The sequence below is a fragment of the Acomys russatus genome, chromosome 19, assembly GCF_903995435.1.
Source record: "Acomys russatus chromosome 19, mAcoRus1.1, whole genome shotgun sequence".
NCBI classification, from domain to species: Eukaryota; Metazoa; Chordata; class Mammalia; order Rodentia; family Muridae; genus Acomys; species Acomys russatus.
The window spans coordinates 62,935,735-62,958,221 of record NC_067155.1 but is presented as its reverse complement, the minus strand read 5'-3'; the positions used below and the strand labels follow the sequence as shown (position 1 = coordinate 62,958,221).

The 22,487-nt window shown below is 56.3% G+C and overlaps 1 protein-coding gene across 1 annotated transcript in view; it reads right to left on the bottom strand.

Moving 5' to 3' along the window:
* The window catches only part of Kiaa1671 (KIAA1671 ortholog), a 47,102-nt gene extending 31,856 nt beyond the window's left edge, over positions 1 to 15,246 (bottom strand). Inside the window, exon 1 of the mRNA XM_051161723.1 lies at positions 14,322 to 15,246. Within this exon, the coding sequence (XP_051017680.1) occupies positions 14,322 to 14,603 (282 nt within the window). The 5' untranslated portion in view covers positions 14,604 to 15,246. The remainder of the gene's footprint in view (positions 1 to 14,321) is intronic.
* Positions 15,247 to 22,487: the final 7,241 nt, after the last annotated feature.

The window sequence follows — 22,487 nt, the reverse complement described above, 5'->3', positions numbered from 1 at the left end:
TTAACAGCTCCATCCATGGTCATACTCCCTAGGGTTGCTGTGGCCACTGGGGCCTCCCTTGGCTCCACATGATTCTCTGTGTTGTTGTTGTTTTCCCTTTTCTAAATCTGGGAAGTATGAAACTGGAATTCAGTCAGGTGTTGCATTAAATCTGTCCACCAGTTTTGGTAGTGCGGCCATTTTTACAACTTTATTTCTGCTGGTCCAGGAGTGTGCCAGGTCTTTTCATCACTCAGTACCTTCTCTGATTTCTCTTTCCGGTGTAGGGGCCTTTCTCTTCTTTGATTAGGTGAATTCCTAAACAATACTTCCTAAACAATATGTTTTTGGAGTTATTTTGAATAGGATAATTTTTCCATATTTCTTTCTCCGAGAGTACACTGTTGGTAGATTTAAGGCTACTGGTTGTTTTAATTGATTTTTGTCTCCTGTCACGTTTCTGTGTTTGTTAAGTAGAAGTTTTCTAGTAGATTCGATAGGGCATCCAGTGGGCAGTGAAGAATAGGACATATCTAGGTGTGTCTCCAGCCTTGGCTCTCCTGGGCCAGCTATGCTCACACTGGCTTCAGCTCTTCACGCCTTCGACTCTCCTGCCTGATGGAGGAATGGCGGCAGTATGTTGTGGCGTGTCCACCTCCCATTTCCTCTTTCCACTTAGGAAATGTTCCTTAAGGCCAACCCTCGTCTGGGCTTGGTGGGAAGGGTGGGGCTGCAGCCTGGAGGTTCCCTCTCTTCCAACCCTTCAAGCCCGCGCCCTCACATCGCACATGGTACGTACCGCAGGTGCCTCCGCACCGGCTTCCCCAGGAAGAGCCCAGACATCTGAGCAGCTGCGACTTCTCACCCTCCTCACTGATGGCCCTGTGGCTCCAATCCCTCTTCCTCGGCCTGTGTGGAGAGCTCTCCTGCAGTAGCCAGTTATGTGACCACAGCCTGGAAGTGCGGCTCTTTCATTTAAACATCAGTGGACAGAGTCACTGACATCCAGCTTACGACGCTCAGAGCTCTGACATCAAACATGGTGGCATCTGAACACGTAACCATCCACTCCTCACTCAAGAGCGACGTTTACAGCGCGCCAGAGGAGGGGTGAAGACAATGCTCTAGGTCTTTAGGAGGTTACATAGCTACACACACCTGTCAAAACCAACCGAGCTAACCCAGCATGGTGGCGCACGCCTGTGATCCCAGCACTCGGGAGATCGACGGATCTCTGAGTTCCAGGCTAGCCTGGTGAGTTCCAGGACAACCAGAACTACACAGAAAAACAGTCCTGAAAAGGGAAAAAAATGACCAGCTGTGGCCAGCCCAGAAAGGAAGGTACACTGTCCCCAAGAAGAAATGGACAGGCTCTGTCCTCAGCCCACCGGCCATTTCCTCTTGGGAGCTCGTTTCCCTCCCTTCCTATCACCTTTAAAAAGATGGACTTATTTTATGTGCATGGGTGTTTTGCCTGTGCGTGTACTGCGAGCCGCTGTGTATGTGCCGGGAACTCAACCTGAACTCCCCCACAAGAGCAGCAAAGGCTCTTGACTGCTGAGCCGTCTTCCCAGCCCCCCTTGTCCCTTCCTTTAAAAAGCTATTTCTACCCCAGGCCTAACTCAGGCCTGGCTTTGCATCTCCTGATGGCAGCTGGGGTTTTCATTTAACCCGGACTGCAAATTATCCTTGAGTTTCAGAAAGGGAGAAAAGGTGAAAAGGGAAGAGAATAAGAAACATGATGGGACGGAGGGCTGTGGGGTGCCCTGCCTGAGTCACACTGGGGGCTGCGCTGCTGGGAGTGGGCTCCAGAGTGACACGAGACCCTCTCTGGCTGTTACCAAAGGGAAGAGGCTGCCTAAGAGGTTGTCCTGTTCCTGTGACACTTGCATGCCTCGGGGCCCAAGGCATAGTCTCTCATCAATTCAGCTAAGAGTTAAAAAAAATAATAAAAAATCAGAGGCCTGAGGGTGTGGCTTAATTTAAAGCACCTGCCTAGCATACTAGAGCCCTGAGCTCCATCCAGTACCATAAAAATAAAATACGTGACCAGCCTAAGACCACTGGCCACTAAGGGGACCCTCCCTTATGGTTGTCTCAAAGATAAGGGTAAGGTCATGCTCCAGTTTAAGTTCTCAGTGTCACAGCACCACCCTGGTACACAGTAGGTTCTCTGTACAGGGTGCACACATGAGCTCCCGACTGCCTTGGCACACAGTAGGCTCTCTGCACAGGACGTGTGCATGAGCTCTCCACCGCCCTGGCACACAGTAGGCTCTCTGCACGGGATGCACACATGAGCTCCCCACCGCCCTGGCACACAGTAGGCTCTCTGCACGGGATGCACGCATGAGCTCCCCCAGCGAGCGGAAGCTGGAATGCAAATCATTTCCCAAGAAAGCTGGAACCTTCCTTTAGCAACAAGTCCCATCAGCCCAGAAAGAGGAACCCAGGAAAAACCCAAGTGGTAGTGGTGGGGTCAAGTGTCAGCTTGGCTGCTAGAGGCTGAGAGCATCAGTCAGCCCACTGCTGTGCCCAGAAACCTCCACAGAGGACAGGGCCATCTTGGCTGACAGTTCAGGGGATACAGTCCGTTGGAGAAGGGCAAGGCAGCTCCGCGGCGGCCTTGTGGGACCGAGGAGCTGCCTGCTTCTTCTGAACAGCGTTCAGCTCACATTCCCGTTCTTTCCTTTTCACCCACGTTCAGGACAGAGCGCTCTTGTCAGTCAGCACCTCCCAGACACCCCACGGGTGTGCTTCATGGAAGTCCCCAACTTTCTTAGTCCAGTCAAGCTGACCACAGCATCTTCTTGAACTCTGTAACCCTCTCTGCACTCCCAGGAAGAAAGCACAGCTCCTCTGAGCCCTGACCCTTCACCTGACGGAGCTGAGATTTCGTTCATTCATTCATTCATTCATTCATTCATTCATGTTTTCTATATGACATCACAGGAGTGGCCAACACTTTCTAACAAGAACAGTAGAAAGCCAGGCACGGTGACAAGCACATGCCGTCTCGGTACTTGGGAGGCAGGAACAGGAGGATAGCCACAAGTTTGAGACTAGCCTGGTCTACATAGTGAGTTGCAGATCACCTCAAAAATAACAAGCAAAAGAACTGCTAGACAGAACTGGGAGGAGGCACCGAAGCATCTGCGACCAGAGCAGAAGTAAGGCCGTCGCATCCCCCTTTGCTCATTCGTTCGGCTCCAATCTGTTCAGTGATGAGCTGTCTGTGTCCTGCAGCGACATCATCTGTGGGGACCAGCCCCCATGCCTGATGGAGCTCCAGGGCCTCAAACCACGTGCTGAAGGAGCATCCGGGGGCTGTTCCTTGAAGGGGGTGCTCATGTGACTGTACTGACCTGTGGGACCTGCGACACAGACACGTCCTGAGACCCACCCAGACGGTGAAGCATACACGAGGACTCTGATCACTGGATCACATTCTGGGCACGTCTGAGATCTGCCACAGTTGAAGTTCAGTTGCGTTTTTGAGCCCGCTTTGTAGCCAAGGACAGAATATGTCAAGGCCATGGTCTTAGACACAGCAAGTGGTAGGTGCAGGACTTGAACCTCTGTCGCTTCCGTCCTAGCCCCTACCCTACAGCGAGACACCTCTTCACACGTTTTGTGGAAGGGCGCCAGGTTTTAAGAGCTGGCTGAGGTATGGAAGACCCCTGGGCTGCGCGTTATACTAAAAGGTGGGACTCATCCTGCTGGGCTCTGTCCAAGAGGCCATGCCCATCACCATCCCCCTGCAGAAGGCTGATATCTACTCCTGAGCACAGAAAACACCTCCGGTATGGGCTGGGACACATCTGGCACCACTCCGCCCAGCCGGGTATGGAATCTCTGTGGTTTAACCTCCCCGATGTCCGTCTTCATTAGCTGGAAGATCGTCAGATGGCCAGGTCAGCAGTGCCAGGGAAGGGACAGGGGTGGGGGGTGGGGGCAGGTCAGAGTGAAACAGTGGTCCTTGCTGGGGTGGGGGTGGCACTGGCCCTGTGACACTGCTGCCTGGGTCCCTCTTCGCCTTTCTCCTGGCCCTGACAAAGAGATAGTTGCCATTCTGCAGGTCAAACAGTACTTTTAAGTAGGTTGGGCCTGGAAATGCCCGCGGGGCCTGTGTGCTGTTGTCAAGGGGTGTGTGTTTGTGAAGGAAGCCCTGCAAGTGTCTAGAGAAGAGAGCAGCACCAGCCAGGGGGTGGAGGGGGGATGGGGGGGGAGAGGGCAGTGGGGGGCGGGGGTGGGAATATGGGGTAGAGATTAGACAAAGCTCTGTGGAAATGACACCTGGCTCTGGGCATTCATACACACTGTGTGTGATGGCCGCTCAAACTTTCCACTACCCGGAAGCAAGGTTCCCATTACAGCTGGGGAAACTGAGGCTTGCTCAGGATCTGGCTCAAGCTTGTAGGCAGGTAAGGGATTGAAATCTGAGCCGGATAGCTGAGGTCCTGAGGGTCACCCCAGAGCGTCCAGCTACAGATGGGAAAATGAAGTCCAGAGCCGGCACTCTGGCCTGGGGGAGGGCGGGTTCAAGGTGTTTCCACTGAATAACGCTTCTTTCTGCATGCCTGCCCAAGGCAGCAAATGCACGCTGCCATCAGCTCCTCACACAGCTGACTACAGGGCTGCCCAAGCAGGAGCTGCACAGAGGCCCGCAGTACTGCAACGGCAGCATGTGACTACGGAGGCCCCAAGTCCGTCAAGGAAGAGCTCCTGGCCAAGCCTCTGCCCTGGGCAGTGTTTACTCTGGCTCCCTGGACTTGCTTAAAACCTTTATGGATAATAAAGCCATTTACTCATCACCGTGTGGGCGGCTCTTCAAACCAGCACCAAAGGTTCCAGAACCTTCTTGGCTCTTCCTGCTGAGATGTCTGCTGAGGGTGGAGAGAGCAGCTGCCTCAACATGGCCAACCCCTCCAACCCCCCCAACGCCCCCCCCCCCAAATCCACCCAGTTCTCTCTGCAGAACAAAAGGCAAATACCTTGAATAGAAGAACAGGCTCCCAGTTACTAACCGAGCAGATGTGGAATTGCAGATGTGCCCTGGGGCCCTGCAGAAGAGCTGGTGAGAGATTGGGGGGCGGGGGGGGGGGGGGGGGCGGGGGCAGGGAGCTACTGGCTTTGGCACAAAGCAAATATTTGCACGTGAAGCCCCACAGCCCAAAGTGGGGTCTCACAGACCCTGAAAGGAATTTGCAACCTGTGTGTGTGCGAGCACGCGTGTGCATGTGTCCAGACTTGTCAATCTCCTGTGTGACATGGGGGTGACATGCGACTTTGGCTACATCTCCTGCTCCCTCTGGGCTCTGGCCCAGCAGGTCACTACAGCAACACGCTCTGGGTTGAACACCATGGCTCTGTTTGCAGTGGGAGAGAACTGCTTTTTCCAGAGAGACTCACCCCAAATGACACCAGAAATCAGGCTCTCTAGCTAAAAGTCAGGGTGTTCCCAAGTCGAAGGCAAGAGCTACAGCTTTGCTCAGGGTCAGAAAACTGGGACCAGGTGGCCAGCTAGGACCCAGCGGGAAACAGGCTACACTTGCCCTGCCAGCTCCTACATGGGACTCCGCAGGTGCACCGCGACGGTTCTCAGATGAAGTAATTTTCTCTTCCAGACGTCTAGGAACATTTGTGGCTATCAAAGCTGGGGTGGGGGTTGGGCATGGTGGTGCACACCTGTAATCCCAAGACTCGGGAAGCCGAGGGAGCTAGCCTGGGTCACAGAGAGGTTAAGACCCCGAGGTTAGGTAGCATCTGGTAGGCAGAGACCCAGACTCATGGTCAGCATGCCGTGTGCAGGACATCTTCCACAATCAGAATCCCCCAGGCCTACTGCGAGCAGCCCCAGTGTCAAACCTGGGCAGCGCCAAGCCTTGTGCATCAAGGCACATGAACCCTCAATTCACCCAGACCACGGACGAGGTGAAGGGTACGGACTGCAAACTCCACAGCTGTAGAGTCACCCGCTCCTGGGTCTCGAATTAATCATTTATAAAACAAGGTCAACAACATTCTTACCCACCTGTGACGGTCAACAGTGACTGTCAGTGTGAAAGGACTGAGTAGGGGACATGTCTTCTCAGGGTGCATCTGTGAGGAGGCTTCTAGGCTGGGTTACCGGAGGTGGGAGACCCACCCTAATGGGCTGCGGTTCCACGGTGAATGGAAGGGAGAAAGCAGTCAAGAACTTGACTGTGGACGGAGTGTGACCAGCTGCCTCATGTTCCTGCTGCCACGATGGACTGTGCGCCCTCAAAACTGTGAGCCGAACTGAGCACATCCTTCCTAAAGTCACTCTTGAGAGGCATTTTGTCACGGCTTTTAGAATAGTGACTAAGGGCATATGGCCACCTGCTTAGGTCAGCTGGGATACCATGAGCTAAGATATCCTCCCACCTATCAAATGCCCTCAACCTCCAGCTCCACCTCTCGACAAACAGGGCACACAGCAGCCCAGCCTCAGGTGCGGTCTGCAGGGGTAACGCTGCAGAGAGCCACTGGGCCAGCTGAAAACCACAGGACTGAGACACGCCCGCCCTGTGTCTGGCTGCCTGTCACTGTGGCCCCACATGGAGTGGGAGGACTCCTGCAGTATGCTAGTGGGGATGCCAGTGGCACCACTGTCCTCTAACCTGTGGTAAGTGCATCCCAAGGAAATGGAGGCACATGTGTCTGAGGTCCCACAGTTGGTTACTGACAAAGTCAGAATTCAAACTGAGAACCAAGTGAAGAGAGAGCCAGGCCGCTGGACCCAATTTAAGTGGTGTCCCATTTTCTCTTGACCAAGGATGGTCAGCAGGAAATACCAGATCAGTGTGTGTGTGTGTGTGTGTGTGTGAGAGAGAGAGAGAGAGAGAGAGAGAGAGAGAGAGAGAGAGTGTCAGTCTCAGATATCCCAGGCTAGTCCCAAATAATTCATTATAGCCAATAATGACCTTGAACTCCTGCCGCTCCAGCTTTACCTCGCCCAGGTCACGTGCTGGGATTACAGGCCTGCAACACCACACCCGGCTTGTGCAGTGCTGGGACTCGTACTCAGGGCTTGGGGCAGGTCTAGGCAAGCACTCAAGTCACTGAGCCGCACCCCAGCCCAGACTTGACAACTTCCAATACCTTATAACATCTGCCTCAGGATCTTCCTTTCCAGCGCAGGACAACGTGACAGGAGGCCTTGCCAGGAGACAAGGCCCTTCCCTGAGGCTCTCTCCTGTGTGTGGAGCCCACTGTTGTTCACGGAGCCTCCCACACACACAATGAACGTATGAGCTGTGGATCCAGGCGATGTTCCCCGGCCCAAGCACCAGGCTACTGCCAGCTCCTAAAAGGGTGGGTTGTTCAAAAGCCTCTGGCATCCTGAATGCAGGCCAGGAGCCCAGCCTCCTTCACAGGCAAGAACCCCGAGAGGTAAGAAAGGCATCCACTAAGATGGACCCTGAGTAGGCTCCTTGACCATTCATGAGGGTCTAAATGAGAATTATGTATCTGTTACCCAGTGCCGTGTAACAAATAGCCTCAATGACCACTAAGGCCTTCATGCTGTCTCCAGAGCTACGGATCAAGGAGGGCATTTGATGAATGACTACCTGGGGCCATGGGGAGGCGGGGGGTCACAAGGCCGGAGGTCAGCTGTTGGCCAACATAAAATTCCACCCACAGCCTGGACACCTGCTTTCAGGTACACCCTCTCAGCCTCGGAAGAACCAGTTCCCCGGTACCTAGTGAGTCTCCAATCTCTGCCCCGTGGGCCTCTCTGTAAGGCTGCTCCAGGATCCTGTGGCATGGCAGCCACTTCCACAGATTGACTGCACCGAGATGGAGGAGGATGGGGAGAGGGAGCTGAAGCTCATCTCCTCCTTGGCACTGGTAAGCGCGGAGGCAGGCATTTGTCTGCACCGTGACATCCGTGGCAGCGGCAACCTTTTCTGGAAGCCCTACTATGTTCAGGGCACTGTACCATATGCTCCTCACACCTGGCCTCTACGTCAGTCACTTCTTCTGCATCTCCAGGAGGAGGAAACCGAGGCATAAAGAAACCACGAAACCTACCTACCTCATCGGCAGGAGGCAGAACCAGGCCTCCAGGTCCCTGACACCGAGGGGCTGGCTAGCAACCCCAGAGGCGGCTGGGAAGTTCCTAGGAGCCGGTGAGGTGATTGAGGCTTGTCACCGCTCACAGTTTCAGACCATCACAGCGGGAGGGTCAAAGTGGCTCACCTCCCACAACCCAGGAGGCAGACAGCTCAGCCGCCTTCATATCACCTGCAGTCGCCTACACCCAGGGACACGCTGCTCTGCCAGCCAGCTCTAAAGGCTTCACAGCCTCCCAGAACTGCCACCGGCTGGGAACCGAGGGCTCAGACAAATCAGTCCAGCCGTAATGTAATGCCGCCCAGCACCATTGCTAAAAGTTATTAGAAACCTACAATTAAGTCAAGTTACTGGAGAAAGTGACGGCTTGCTTTTGCTGTTCCTCCTGACAGGGCTCCCTATGTTGCTAAGGTTTTGCCCACTGAGAGCCCTGAGGACAGGTCTGTGCAACCACATCTGCACGTGCAGCCACACCCACACTGTTCAGTGCTGGGTACGCCAACATTCTATCAACTGCTAAAATCCTTAACCTTTGTTTTGGCTTTTTGAAGCAGAGCGTCATGTAGCCCAGGCTAGCCCTGGATTCCCTATGTAGCCAAGGATATCCCTGAACTCCTGATCCACCTCCTTAGTAGTAGGATTGAAAGTGTGAGCCTGGAAATCTACGATCGTCCTATCACCATTTATGCTTGTGTGTGCACGGTGAGCATACTACAGAATAGGACACCTCCCAGCCAGTGTCGAGTTGCCTCGGCTGGAGGGGCCCTGAAGTGATTACACCACAGGAACGGGCAGCGCTTCGGACCAAGGCCCGCACAGCACTGAGACGAAGCTAGTGTGAGCCATTTTCACAGCTTCTACACGTTCCCCAAACGCAGTGGTCCCTGCAACGACAAGGCACATTCCAGGCTTCCTTCCTGACATGCTGGGCTTCCTGTGGAGGAAGCAACCGGCCTTTGTTTGGACAAAACATCTCATCTATGGAGCCGCTGATGGAAGAAGGAAGTGGGGGGGGGGAGTTGCCTCAGACACAGGCTACACACCCCATGCAACCTTCCCTGAGTCTGACAGGGGAAAATGCCCAAGTGCCCAGACGGACAAACGCAGTAGGGCCACAGCATGGCACCTGAGTACTAAGGCTGCCAGCCAGAGTCATGACAACCTTCAGATTTCTCTTAGGGGAGGGGCAGGAGGTTGGGCGGGGGGCGGTTGTTTGGGAGAGGAAAGGGGAGAAAGCCAGGAAGGAAGCACCTCAGATGCCAAGTGGACCTCATCCACGGGCGGCCGGGGCTTTGTTTTGTTTCTTCACATGTTCCTGTATTTTCCACATAGAAAGCTAACATGCCCCACGCTGGGGGCAGGGAGGTCGACAGGAGCCCAGCAGCTCCCAGGGGAGCAGCCAAGTCCTTTGCAGGGGCCCTCTATGCAACTCCAGAGGCACCTGCTCTGGGGCTGGCCCAGCCTCGGGCCCCTCGAGGTCCATAAAGGGAGCATTGTTCTCCATCAAGTGACATCACTCTGCCGCCAGGACGGTTGAAAAGAGACCTGAGGCTGGGAGGGGTCCAGCCAGGAGGAAACTGTCTGTTCTGCCAGTCCTCGGACAAGTGACATCATGCCAGCCCTGCCTGGGGTGTAGCTGGAAGCCTGGATACCTGGCAGGGGGCTCTGGGTGGGCAGTGGCAGGAGAAGGAGGAGGGGCCGCACTGCTGAACGGAGACCTCTCTGTAAGGGCCAGTATCCAGGAGAAAGGCAAAAGCTGGGCTACCACACAGTAGGTGCTTAAGAGATGCAATGTATCTATACCCAGTACACCGAAGACACTCAATAGTTCCCATGCTGGGAACACAGTAGGTGCTCAATAAGGAAACAGTTCTGTTCTCACCCCAACACTGCATTGACAGCTGCAGCCAGGTCCTGTCCATCTATCTCCCTGTCGCCCTGACAACCCTGTCCCACTTCACTCCGCTAACTCCACCCTGGCCATCCTGCGGCCCTTCTTGCACACCAGCCTCAGCCCTGCCGGCCTGTCTCAGGCTTCCCTTGGTGGATTTAGTGTCACCTTGTGACTTCACTAACCACTCCTGCTGCCCCCCAAGACCCCCTCCCCCAGCCACTCCTGCTGTCCCCCGACACCCTCCCCCAACCACTCCTGCTGCCCCCCAAGACCCCCTCCCCCAGCCACTCCTGCTGCCCCCCAAGACCCCCTCCCCCAACCACTCCTGCTGCCCCCAGACCCCTCCTCCAGACACTCCTGCTGCCCCCCCAGACCCCTCCCTCAGCCACTCCTGCTGCCTCCCAAGACCCCCTCCCACAGCCACTCCTGCTGCCCCCCCCAGACCCCTCCCACCAGCCACTCCTGCTGCCTCCCAAGACCCCCTTCCCCAGCCACCCCTGCTGCCCCCTGAGACCCCCTCCCCCAGCTACTCCTGCTGCCCCCCCAGACCCCTCCCACCAGCCACTCCTGCTGCCCCCTGAGATCTCCTCCCCCAGCCACTCCTGCTGCCCCCCCAGACCCCTCCCACCAGCCACTCCTGCTGCCCCCTGAGATCTCCTCCCCCAGCCACTCCTGCTGCCCCCTGAGACCCCCTCCCCGAGCCACTCCTGCTGCCCCACCCCCACCCCCTCTCTCCTGCTGCCCTTTGCACTTCCTTTGGAGGCAGAACAAGCAAAGTCACTCTTCCCTGGCTTGTTTGCTTCCTCTGCCTCTGTTTCTGGCAGCCCTGAGAGACAGAGACCCCTCAGGTGGCTGCTGGCCCCGAGGCGTGGCAGGGAGGAGACATCCAGCGACAAGGTAAGTTCTCTCAGCCGCCTGGTGCGCGCTCACCCTGCCTCTCCCAGGAGAGAACCCCGGGCCCAGTCACTCATTCTCCTTGAGCCACAGTTTACTTCAGGGCAGACATGAGAACTGAGGTGGGAGGGAGGGAGCCAGGGCTAGACCACAGAGCAGTAAGTCACGGCTTCCCGGGCCAGGTGAGGCAGAGAGATGACCTGGCCCTCGGGCTGTTGGACGGACTGACTGTGCTGGACAGGGAAGGGCCTGGTGTGATGAAAGGGACAGCGGCCACAGGGAGACATGTGTGTCCACCCTACCACACGTGAAGCCTGCATGGGAGGCTTCATTTGGAAATAAAGGTCTCCACAGGTCAGTTAAGCTAAGGGCGTGGAGGCAGGGTCACGCTGCCTGGAAGTGTACAAAGTGTGCTTGACTAAAGGGTACCACGACAGGTAAGGGCAACCTGGGGCAAAGGCAGTGGGGCCCAGACCTGTGGGCTCTTGCCTAGAAAGCACTCAGGAAGAGGCTGGCTCTGTGCTGAGATGTGCGGATGCAAAAGGGATGTGTCTCCATGCACCTACTGTGTGCAACAACCGGAGATGACCAGGTACACGAGGCTACACACAGACTGCACACAAGCGCTGCGCTAACTTATAGATGGGACTTGGGCATCTCAGGTCTTGGCACTCATGAGAGCCCCAGGACCTAATCTCATCGCTAAGAAAAGATGGCTCGTACAGCAGGAGGCAGGCTCCGTCACCCACCACACAATCACAGTACAGCAGGAGGCAGGCTCCGTCACCCACCACACAATCACAGTACAGCAGGAGGCAGGCTCCGTCACCCGCCACACAATCACAGTACAGCAGGAGGCAGGCTCCGTCACCAGCCACACAATCACGGAGGACCCCAGTTCACAGACAGGAACGATAAGGCAGTAAGGGTTGATATGACACACACGTGCGCACACGCACGCACACACACACACACACACATATACACACACGTCTTGTTCTTCCTCATGCCCAACCTTCACGAGACTGACACTTCCATGTACTTCAGTGTCCCCCAAGGCCCCACTCTGTCCCTCCCACGGCCAGTTCACTAGGCCTCTAACTGTCCAGCCTCCTTTCCCTGCACAGTGACCCTTCCTGCCTCCTGGGAGACTGGGCAAAGTATTGTTTTCTTTTCCTTCTTTTTTATCTGGGGCAGCTAGAGGCCAGCCATCAGCCAGTGGCTTCCAGGCTGGTGTGGGATAGTCCCAGCTAGACTGCTGTAGATCCTCCTGTAAATGCAGCCCGAGGCCTCTTCCTGGTTGGATGGAGCTGGGGGTGGAGAGGATGATTTCCCGAAGCCCCACCTCCTCCGGACTACTCGCTTTGCTGCTTTAGGAAGCTCCCACCCATAAGACAAATATTTAAGTCAAGTCTAGAGTGAAAGGGGTGTGTCAGAAGGCATGGTTTGAGGGAGAGGGCTTGGTTTTCACACAAGTGAGCCATACAAAGCTCAGGTGTCACGCCCACCCATGGCATCAGTGCTCCTTGCCCACCCACCACGCCATTTCTCAGAGGGCAAATGAAGGCACACAGAGAGCACAGGGCAAACACATCTGAGAAGAGGCCGACTAGGATCCGCAGCAAAACATGAACGCATAAACTGGGCGGTGGTGGCGCATGCCTGTAATCCCAGCACTGGGGAGGCAGAGGCAGGCAGATCACTGTGAGTTCGAGGCCAGCCTGTTTACAAAGCAAGTCCAGGGCAGCCAAGGCTACAGAGAAACCCTGTCTTGAAAAACCAAAAAACAAAACAAAAACAAAAACATGAACCCCCATACCACACAGTAGGACATCTGGGCACCCATCAGATTTGCAAGTGCTTACCTACTGTGTGCCAGCAGGGCGCTGACGGCATCTCAAAACAAGCCCATGGTCCCCTCAGTGGACAGAGGAGGAAACTAAGACTTAAGGATGGGGTGAGCCTACGCCAGCCTTGCCCACCGCACAGCGGAGGCCAAGCGTTAGTGGGCAGGCCTAGAAGGCCACACTAGCTCACTAACGCAGGTGCCCCGCGTGACAGCAAGCAGCCTGAACACTCTGTGTCAGTCACTAATTCACTAATTCATGGGCCTGGAGGCTGGCCTGTCACTGTATGAGCATGTTCCACATGCACAAAGACCTGGGGCAGTGACTAAAGTCACACAGCACCTGAAGGGCTGGGGCAGAGGGCAGTGAGCAGAGCCAGCATCCTGGAGAGAGGCCTGGGGAACGGAGCACAGAGGAACTGACAGGGGCAGAAGGACGCTGAGAGAAACAGACACAAGGTGAGCTCCCGTCCTCCCTCAGCCAAGACCCACCCTTCAGAGAATGGGTGGGGCTCTGTCTTGTGAACTCAAGCCCTAAAGGAGCGTAGACCCTCCCCCCCCCCACACACACACAAGGAGGCGCCCCTGACAGCCTCATGGCATGGCTTCTGGCCTGGGTGAGCCCTTGCCACTTCCTCTGTGACCCAGGCCAGCAGAGGGCTCAGCCTGGAGTGCAGCTCAGTGGGCAGCCGTGAGCTCTTGGGGGGCCTCCCTGTGCAGAGGGGTCTGCTCAGAGTTTCGCCGGCCAGCACTGGTCACATAATGACCGCTGGCTCTGGTGACTGACAAATAGAGGTGCCTAACCCTGTGCCTGGCCCTCATATGCCTGTGAGAACTGGGCCAACTTAGCCTGGGGCAGAGGCCTGCTGTCTGAAGACGCTGGACACTCCAGCTAAGCTCAGTTAGTGTCCCTGAAGTTATCAAAGGTCCGAGGAACCATGTGCCAAGAGGCGGGCAGGGAACTGATCTTCCTGCCTCCAGCCAGGCTTCCCGCATCTCGCGGCAAGCGCCCACGCAGCCGCCCTTCCATCTCCAGCCACTTCTCCTCACTGGCTATCCAAGCCAGTCTCCCAACCCTTAAGAGACGTGGCATAGAAGCAAGTATCTGGGCCCGAGCAAGCTCTCCGCTCTGCCATGGCCTGGCTGCTCACACAAACCACCTGCCCCTGGGTCCCCTAAGGCTCCTCCCCTTGGAGATCTCTCAGGGTCTCACTTTTAATCAATGGCAAACAGACAACAACCTTAACTTGGCAGGCATGTGACAAGACCGCTTGGTCACCCTGGGAGGGCTGGAGGAGATGGAGCAGGTGTCAAGTAAACTTCCCTAAAAATAGAGATGTAAGCATGTGTGGTGGGGGCTGCACTGTCCCCAAGCAGCCCTGATCACAGACGGAGTCTCTGAGCTAAATTCCCCACCAGCTTCAAGGGGGGGGGGGGCTGCTGCAGGTCCTGGGGCCACTCTCATCGCCAAGGAAATAGTCCCTCCCTGGTGCCAGCAGCAGGGAAACAGCCCCCTCCCAGAAGTCTGAGGGAAGGGACCTACCTTCCCAGGGTTGCCCTGCTGTTTTAAAGCACACACATCGACACCCCCCCCCCCCGCCAGCTTACAAGATCAGGGGTCTCCGAGTCCGGCTGCCTCTTCCTGAGGGATGAGAACCTCTGCTGGCTGCGGGCGGAGAAACGGCGGAAGGACTCTCGGCTCCGAGAGGCCAGGTGTCTGAAGGAGGAGGCTCGCTTGAAAGGGGTGCGACCAGCAGGCTCCCCGCTCCGCTCGGAGCCCACCGTGGCTGTCACCAGGTGTAGGGCCTCTTGGAAGGACCTCCTCACCGTGCCCACCCACTGAGTCATGTGTGTCTGGGCCACCGAAAGCTTGTCGCCCAGGTAATCCATGAGATCAGCCTAGAAGAGGGGGCAGGCGGAGGCAGTTAGGGGGCCAGAGCTGCTGGGGTCCGGGTCCTTCTTGGGGAGAAGTTCTGGGCTCCAACGAAAGACTCAGCAGAGCACATCAGCCCAAGTAAAGTAAACATCGCCCAACAGGCATCCGCGGGTCACAAAACAGGGACAGCGACCAGGTCAGCAGGTGACCACCAGCAGGAACATCAAGTCAACCAAGCAGGACGTCCAGTTCTAGTCCCTGGGGCTGACCCTTGCTGAATTCAAGGAGCAGGAGGCTGTGAGGAGCTGGGGGAGGTGGCTGGCACTCCAAACTCACTTCCCTCCTCGCAGGTGGACCTCCCGTGCACACCTGGAAGCCGCCACCCACCTCAGTCCCGCTGTCCCCTCCAGGCTCTTCTCACCTGAGCTAGGCAGATCTCCAGTCCTCTGGCTAGAGGCTTTAAACCCCAAGTTGAACCTGCTGGCCGGCAGGCAGCGCGCTCACTTCCGGAGAGGCAGCCACCCAGCCCGGGTCCCCTGGCCCGGCGGCCCAGAATGACATCAGCCACGTCTTGGCGAGGGGCGCACAGCCCAGGAATGCAGGAGGGGCCTCAGGAGGTGGCCGCCCAGGGAGCTGGCGTCAGCCCCAGTTTTGTTTTGGTTTGGTTTTTTCTCTACCCACCCCCCCCAAGTCTCAACTCGCTCGATGTCCCTCGGGGACTTCATGTGCTAGACTGCCTACCCACCCACCCCCAGGCAGCGCTGTGCAGAAATGCGGCTGCCCGGGCGCGCGTGTGTGTGCGCGTGTGGGGGCATGTGCGTGGGAGGCGCGGCTGCCCCCGGGAGAGGCGGAGGGACTCCGGATCTGGCCTGTGCCTCTGGGGCCTCAGGTGGAGTCTGAGGACCTGTGGCTGGGTATCAGTCTGTCTCCCTCTCCTGGCGGCAGCTTCCGTCTTCTGCTTCCTCTCCCTGCATTTGCAGAGCTCCAGGCTAAGCCTCCTCCATCAGCTCCTCCCTCTTATCCTCTCAGCCGTCCCACCCCACCCCCACCCTGCTGCCTCTCCAGGAGGACAGAGGATGTAGGTAACCCGCCCTGAGCTCCCCTTAGGGGTGGGTCTGGGGCAGAGGTGCCTGCATTTTTTTTGGTACAAGCAGGGTTACCATGGCAACTTGGGGGCACAGCATCTGCCCCTTCCCTAGGCTGGGCACAAGGAGCGATGGGGATGATTCAGGAGATCACATGAGCTCACTGGGTTTAACCCTTAAGGGCTGGAGCTTATGGGGTGTGGGGTGATAAAACAGAAGAGGGTGAGCACTGGGCAGGGAGGGGCATCAGTGGAGTGGGGCCCACGCCCCTCTCTGTCCCTTCCACAGGTGAGGGCTCACTCGTCTGAGGTCACACTGCAAGAAGGTTATCAAGGTCTGCCTGGGTTGCCACCCTCTCCACTGCTGCTGTACAGCTCTGACCCTGCACCTTGTCCACTGTGAGGGCTCAAAAATATTGACTATTCAAATGCCAGGCCAAATCCAAGGTTGAGATACACAGCAGCCCAACTGCCTGGTGCAATCTCTGCACCACCCCTCTTGCCTCAGCCCTGAATAAATATTTGCTCTCTAGACACCAGACTTGCCAAGGTGAGTTTATCTTGAAGGCCTCTCTGACAGTACATGCAGGCTTTTGCCTCCTCATCTTCCTCTGCCTCCTGTTCCTGTGGTCCGTCAGCTCTCATTCATTTGACGGTGAGAGCGAACGCCTCCTCCAGCCAAGGCATGTGGCCACGCGCTATGGAGGGTCACAGGGATGTCTCATGGCTACTGACTGACGCCACACCTCCTGAGCCTGGGGAATGCTTGAAGGGTCACATTTGCAAAAAGGGAGACTGAGGCCCGGACACCTGAGTCAGTGCAGGCTTCTGGGTGGTGGGCTGCCTCCCAGAGGCTTCCGGGGATCCCAGGGCCCCTCCCACAGCGCATTAGTGCTGGTCCTGTAGATCAGCAGTGAGGACAGATCTCCAAGGTGGCTCCGGGCATGCAGGCGGCAGCCATACTGGATGCTCAGGTGGAGAGGACCACAGAGAAGAGACCAGGGCTCCAGCCGGAAGCCAGCACGTTGGCAGGCCACAGGATGCAGGCAGGTACCCATCCCCTGTCAAACCTAGAGGACAGGAGCCAGGGCCAACTTCCTGACTAGGGTCTCCTGGAGACAGGAAGCTGTGCCGCTCAGCCTAGTGCCCTCAGCCTCAGAAGATGCACAGAGGTCCTGAGGCAGGCCAGGATCTGGTCAGCGGGGGGGGGGGGGGGGGGGGGGGGGGGGGGGTGGGGACAACTGTGAGGGTAAAGAGGGGATGGCTCACAGCGGAGAGAGGCCTCATGAGGTTGGACTGTGTACCCAGCAGGTGAGATGTCACCACAGCCTGCACCCCTGCATACAGATGAAGAACCACAGCAGGGGAGTGCCACCTCCACTTGTACCTGTCTCTTTCCTGGCCCTCAAAGGCTGCTCCACCCACGGTCACAGTCAGGGCCTCTGGCCTCCACAAGGAATTCGCAGCAAAGTCTTGCCTCAGGCCACTTCACAGACCTCCCTAGGTAACCAGGGACATGCAAGGGACAGAAGGGTGAAGGAGGGGACCCAGGTGTGACAGGCCATCTGGCCACAGAGGTGGAGACTGCTCCAGCCTTTGGTGGGTGAAGGGGGACTGTGAGAGAGGCTTCAGGAGGGTTACAACACATGTAATATTTCTTAGAGGAAGCTAAACACCCCAGATCAAAGGCTGCCCTGTGAGGACAGACAGACAGGCTAAAGGTGGGGACCATGTGGCAGCTGCTTTGAGATCACCTCGGACAGACGGGTCTTATGAAGTGGACAGCTCTTCCGTGTCCCTGGCAACATTTTTTTAAAGATTTATTTATTATATATACAATATTCTCCTGCATGTAACAACTGCAAGTCAGAAGGAAGCATCAGATCTCATTCTAGGTGGTTGTGAGCCACCATCTGGTTGCTGGGAATTGAACTCAGGACCTTTGGAAGAACAGCAAGTGCTCTTAACCTCTGAGCCACCTCTCCAGCCCCCTGGCAACATTTTTATATGACTTGAAAATGCTTGGAATTAGAGGCGAGGTGTGCATGACTGTTGACCTTGGACGTCACACTTGAGGATCCGCTGGGAACGAAGACTACGCAGATGATGCTACAAACGTGTTCACCACGTAATGGCCAAATAGGAACAAGAAGCCAGACGCTCAGCTGGATGGGCCGGGCCGGATGGTTCCACCACTCTGACACTGCCTTTCCAGGACTGATTCTCTGTCTCTGTCTCTGTCTCTCTCTCCCCCTCTGTCTGTCTCTCTCTTTCTCTGTGTGTCTCTGTCTGTCTCTCCCTCTGTCTCTTTCTCTCTCTCTCTGTCTCTATCTCTCTGTCTCTCTCTCTCTCCCCGTCTCGCCCCCCCCCCCCCCCCGTTTTTTGAGAAGGGTTTCTCTCTGTAGCCTTGGCTGTCCTGGACTCACCTTGTAGACCAGGCTCGCCTGGAACTCAGAGAGATCCACCTGCCTCTGCCTCCTGAGTGCTGGGATTACAGGTGTGTGCCACTGTACCCGGCTCTGATGCTCTATTCTTCATGCGATTTTGTTTTGATGTCTAAAAAATGTACTCAAAACATTATTTATCTTGAGCACTGAGGGTTCTGTTGCCTCCTGGCCCTACGTCATGGCCTCACTGGCTGTCCCCTGCCCCCTGCCCTGCACTGGATTAGCTAAATCAAGCCACAATCTATAACTGGTTTTAATTAGCTGTGTGCTGCTAAGCAAGTAACTAAACCTCTCTGATTTATTTCACAAATGAAACCAAGTGCATGTCTGTCATGGATGCAATTGGTTGACCTCTTCCCGTCCCTGCTTCAAGGGGGCACACTTGACCTTTTGCCTATGAGTCCAGCTGTGCTGTCCGGATCAGAGCTACGCACTCACAGGGGTCACCCCAATGGCTGGTCAGCAAAGAACTCAAAACCCAGGTCTCCTGTCCACAGGAAGACCAGCCTGGGGCCATGCTGGGGCAAACCTCAATAGACACCTGTGTGTCCCCAGGTCTGTCCCCCGTTCAAGTCTATGGCCCGGCCTCCTCCAAGCTTCACCTGGGAGTTAGCCACCAGCACAAGAGTCCCCACCTGTCCCTACATACAGACCCTGGGCCCAGAGCACTCTGCCACCATCATCACTGTCCCCTGAGGACAGGCTGTGGCCCGACACCAGAACACCCTGTCCCACACCATACATCACGTCACGGGCAGGCACTACTGTGTGATGTCACAGTGTTGCCATTACATCATCAAATTACATTACCGCGCAGCACTGTGTGGACTCTCTGTCACTAAACTGCGTCCCTGTCACACCTCATCTTCTACTGCCAACAGGTACAATAAGCTCCATCCCATTTTACAGATGGACAGCACAAGACAGGGAAAAAGTGACGTGACCAGCCCAGTGTCACACATCTGTAAGTGGTGGAGCCGCCAGCTCGGCGCAGGAAAGGCGGTGAATCTCGGCAGTGAGTCTCCGATGGAGAGGCAGGAGCTCAGGCGCCCGAAGAGCGCGGGGAGCCAGATGCCTGCTGCTGGCGCTGACTTCCAGTGTCACCACGTGGCTCTGGGAGCAGGGCTATAAAAAGCGTCACTCCTGAATCTGGGGCAGCACAGGCATCCCCCCCAGAGGGCTGGTTCTGCAAATGCTATTCTCTCCAGGAAACTCTAGGGACACCTCAAGGCATTCTGAAAGCTAACTGTATCTTCCTTATATAAGGAATCTGCAAAACGGGGTGGGGGGAGCTGTGGGGACCTGGAAGGAAGTGAGGATGCCAGCCTCAGTGTGAGGGGACAGAAAGCACATGGGTCTCAGGAAGGGAAGGATCTGTCATTCACTCACTCACTCATTCATTCAACAAACAGTTATTCCTTACACATCCGAGCTGACAGGGAACGGAGCTGTGGTGGGTTCCTGTGCAGCTCAGCTTGCCTCTCTAAATCTGAAATATTAAAAGAGAAGGGTCCCCACAGGCCACCTCAAGCCTGGGCGCCACCCTTCCCCCCCAAATCTGGCTCAAGCGTACACCTTCGTCAAGGTTTCTTGGTGTAGGGGAAGAGAGAGCCAAAAGGGAAGGACATGTGCCTGTGACCCAGGAGCCCGTGGACAGAAACAGATGTGGAAAAGAGCAAAAGTCCCCTGAGGAGATGGGCTATCTGGGAGGGGGTTGGGTAGGTGCATAGGAGTGCTGCTGTGAGTACTGAGATGGGAAATGGCCGGGTTTAGCCTTGACTCTGGGAGGCTCACACACTGCGTGCAGTCAGGCCCCTTCCTCTTAGACGGCCCTCGGCCTCCAGGCTGCTTCCCACTCTGCCCAGCTCTCTCTTATCTCAGCCTCTCCACATTCCTTCCTGGGCCTCGGCTCCAGGCGAAGGAAGTGGACTATTATGCTGTGGATAAGACCATTACTCAAAGGTGTTCACCAGCCGGGAGCTGCACACACCTCTCATCTCATTTAACTCTCGAACAACTGCATGAGTGAATTCCCGGCGCGGCACTGAGGTGAGGAGAGTTCAGGGCCACGCTCTCCTCGCTGAGTGGGACTTGGGACATGATTTCAGGGCATTCTGGGTAGAAGCCAGAAGTCACACATCATACCAAGCGCACCCCCCACCCCCACCCAGAAAAGGACCAGCTCTGATGCCAAGTCCTTTTCATGACTATGGCCATACCTCTGTGACTCGGCAGTTCCCAGGGCTCGCAGTGAAGCCAGGAGCTGCCAACAGGTCCCACTGTTCGCCCACCCCCCACCTCCACGCCCATCCAGCTAACAACCTGGAGATGAGTCACTAGGTCCACACGTGGAAGGTGTGTGAAGCCAGGAAAAGGCCAGTCTCCTTCCCTCGGGACAGAGCTTTGTGGCCCTAGACCTGACTCACAGCGTGGGGTCACCTCTGAGGCCAGCAAACAACACGTGCCTAATGGCTGTTCATTCAAGAGTCTGTGAAGGGCTCAATGTGTGACTCCCAGGAGCATCCTTGCCAGTCCCTGCCAGTCCTTGCTGGTCCTTTCTGGTCCTTGCCAGTATGCTGGAAGCCAGCACCACATAAACCAGCCACGGAGGGAGGGCCTGGGATCACAGCACTTAGGAGGTGGAGGCAAGAGAATCAGGACTTGAGAGCCATCCTTGGCTACATGGGAGTTTGAGGACAGCCTGGGCTACATGAGCCCTAATAAGGCAAATGTAGTAAGGTGAAGCCCACTCACTTCGAAGGGCTTCAGTGAACCCAGAGGGTTTGGCCCGGCACACGGGCAGAGGTGGGGGCGGGGGCAGGGTCTGAAGAGACTGCCGCACTTTAGCCGAAGCCCATCGCATCACGTTCAAACACCTCCTGAGAGCCTAGACAGCATCTCAGAGGCAGGCCACACACGCACAGCTGTCCAGGACCCTATGGGAAAATCCATGAGGTGCCTCGGGTTCCTTGCAGCAGGTGCCTGTGGCCCAGACTTTAAGGAGCTGTGGCTTCCCCTCAGCCACTCATCTGCTTGTTCTAGACACAGAAACTGAACAAGCCTCCACCCTGAGATATGCTACAGGGTTCATGCCCTTCCCGCACCACACCCCAACCACGCTGTTCCCTCTGCCTGGGGTACCCTGCCAGCCGGTTCACTCCTGGTCCAAGATCAGTATGTGCTGTCTAGGTGCCTGCTCCTCCAACAAGCCTCCCCCAGATCGCTGAGCATCCTGGGCCATGACTCAGTTTACCAACCAGCTGCTGAGCCTGGGATAGCTGGGCTACATCTGGCTCACCCAGCACCCTCGACAGACACTCCCTGCGCCCACCATGTAAACAGGAAGGACGGAGGCCTGGACCGACTCACAGAACTCCCAGCATCCCTAGGCCAGTTTCTATAGCAACAGGGAAGGAATTCTGATAAGAGGGAAACAGTAGCATCTTGGCCTCCACCTTCAAGTCCACCCGGGTTATTTATAACCACGCCGAGCACGTAGTCACTTCCACGTGGCCACTTCCACATGGCCACTTCCACGTGGCCACCTCCTTGCATTCATTTATTCACCTTCTCCAGCCATCACTTCAGAGACACGCTGTTAATTAACTTGGTGGGGGAGGGGGCCACCAGAAAGGAAGGCTTTCTAGAAATAGCGGTGTGGGCCAGCAGGCTCCCGTGGGAAGCAGCATCTCTCACACTGTGGAGTGCTGTGCGTGGCCTTGCTATGGGGAGGCTGGCATGTAGTCGCTGGCCCCTTGCTGAGGAGACAGGGAGACAGGGCCCAGCGCGGACACGAGGGCTTGAAATGCAGCCTGCTTGCCTGGTACCCAGAGCATCACCTGCCCTGCAACAAGCTGCTCGCCACCCTCCTTCCCACCCACAACTGGATTTCAGGGGTTTGGATCAGTGAACAGCGAGCTACAGAAAGGACTGGGTGAGGTCCCCGGCCCCCCGAGGTTGCTGAGATGTGAGTTTGCCACACTTGGCTGAGCAGCCCCCAGGTAGCACCCCAAGATCTTAGGGTTCCAGTGAGGGTGAAAAGGGGTTAGAATGAACTTGATGAAGACAGTTAGGGTGACCCTGGGTGTGGAGCCCGCTGGCTAGGAGCACAGGCTCAGAGCACAGATGGCTGGAGCGCCGCTCACTGCAGGGATGCGGACCAGCAACCTCCTCTCTCAGGCCTCCGTTCCCACTAGCCTCCTGGCAGATCTGCCTGCCTGCTTGGCTGTAACACAGCACCTGAGGCTGGAGGCTTATAGAGAAAAAGGGATCATGGGTCACCACTCCAGAGTGAGGCGTTGCTGGCATCTGGTGAGTCTTTCTGTTGCTGGGACTGATGCTGATGAGTGAGGTTCAGGGAAGGGCAG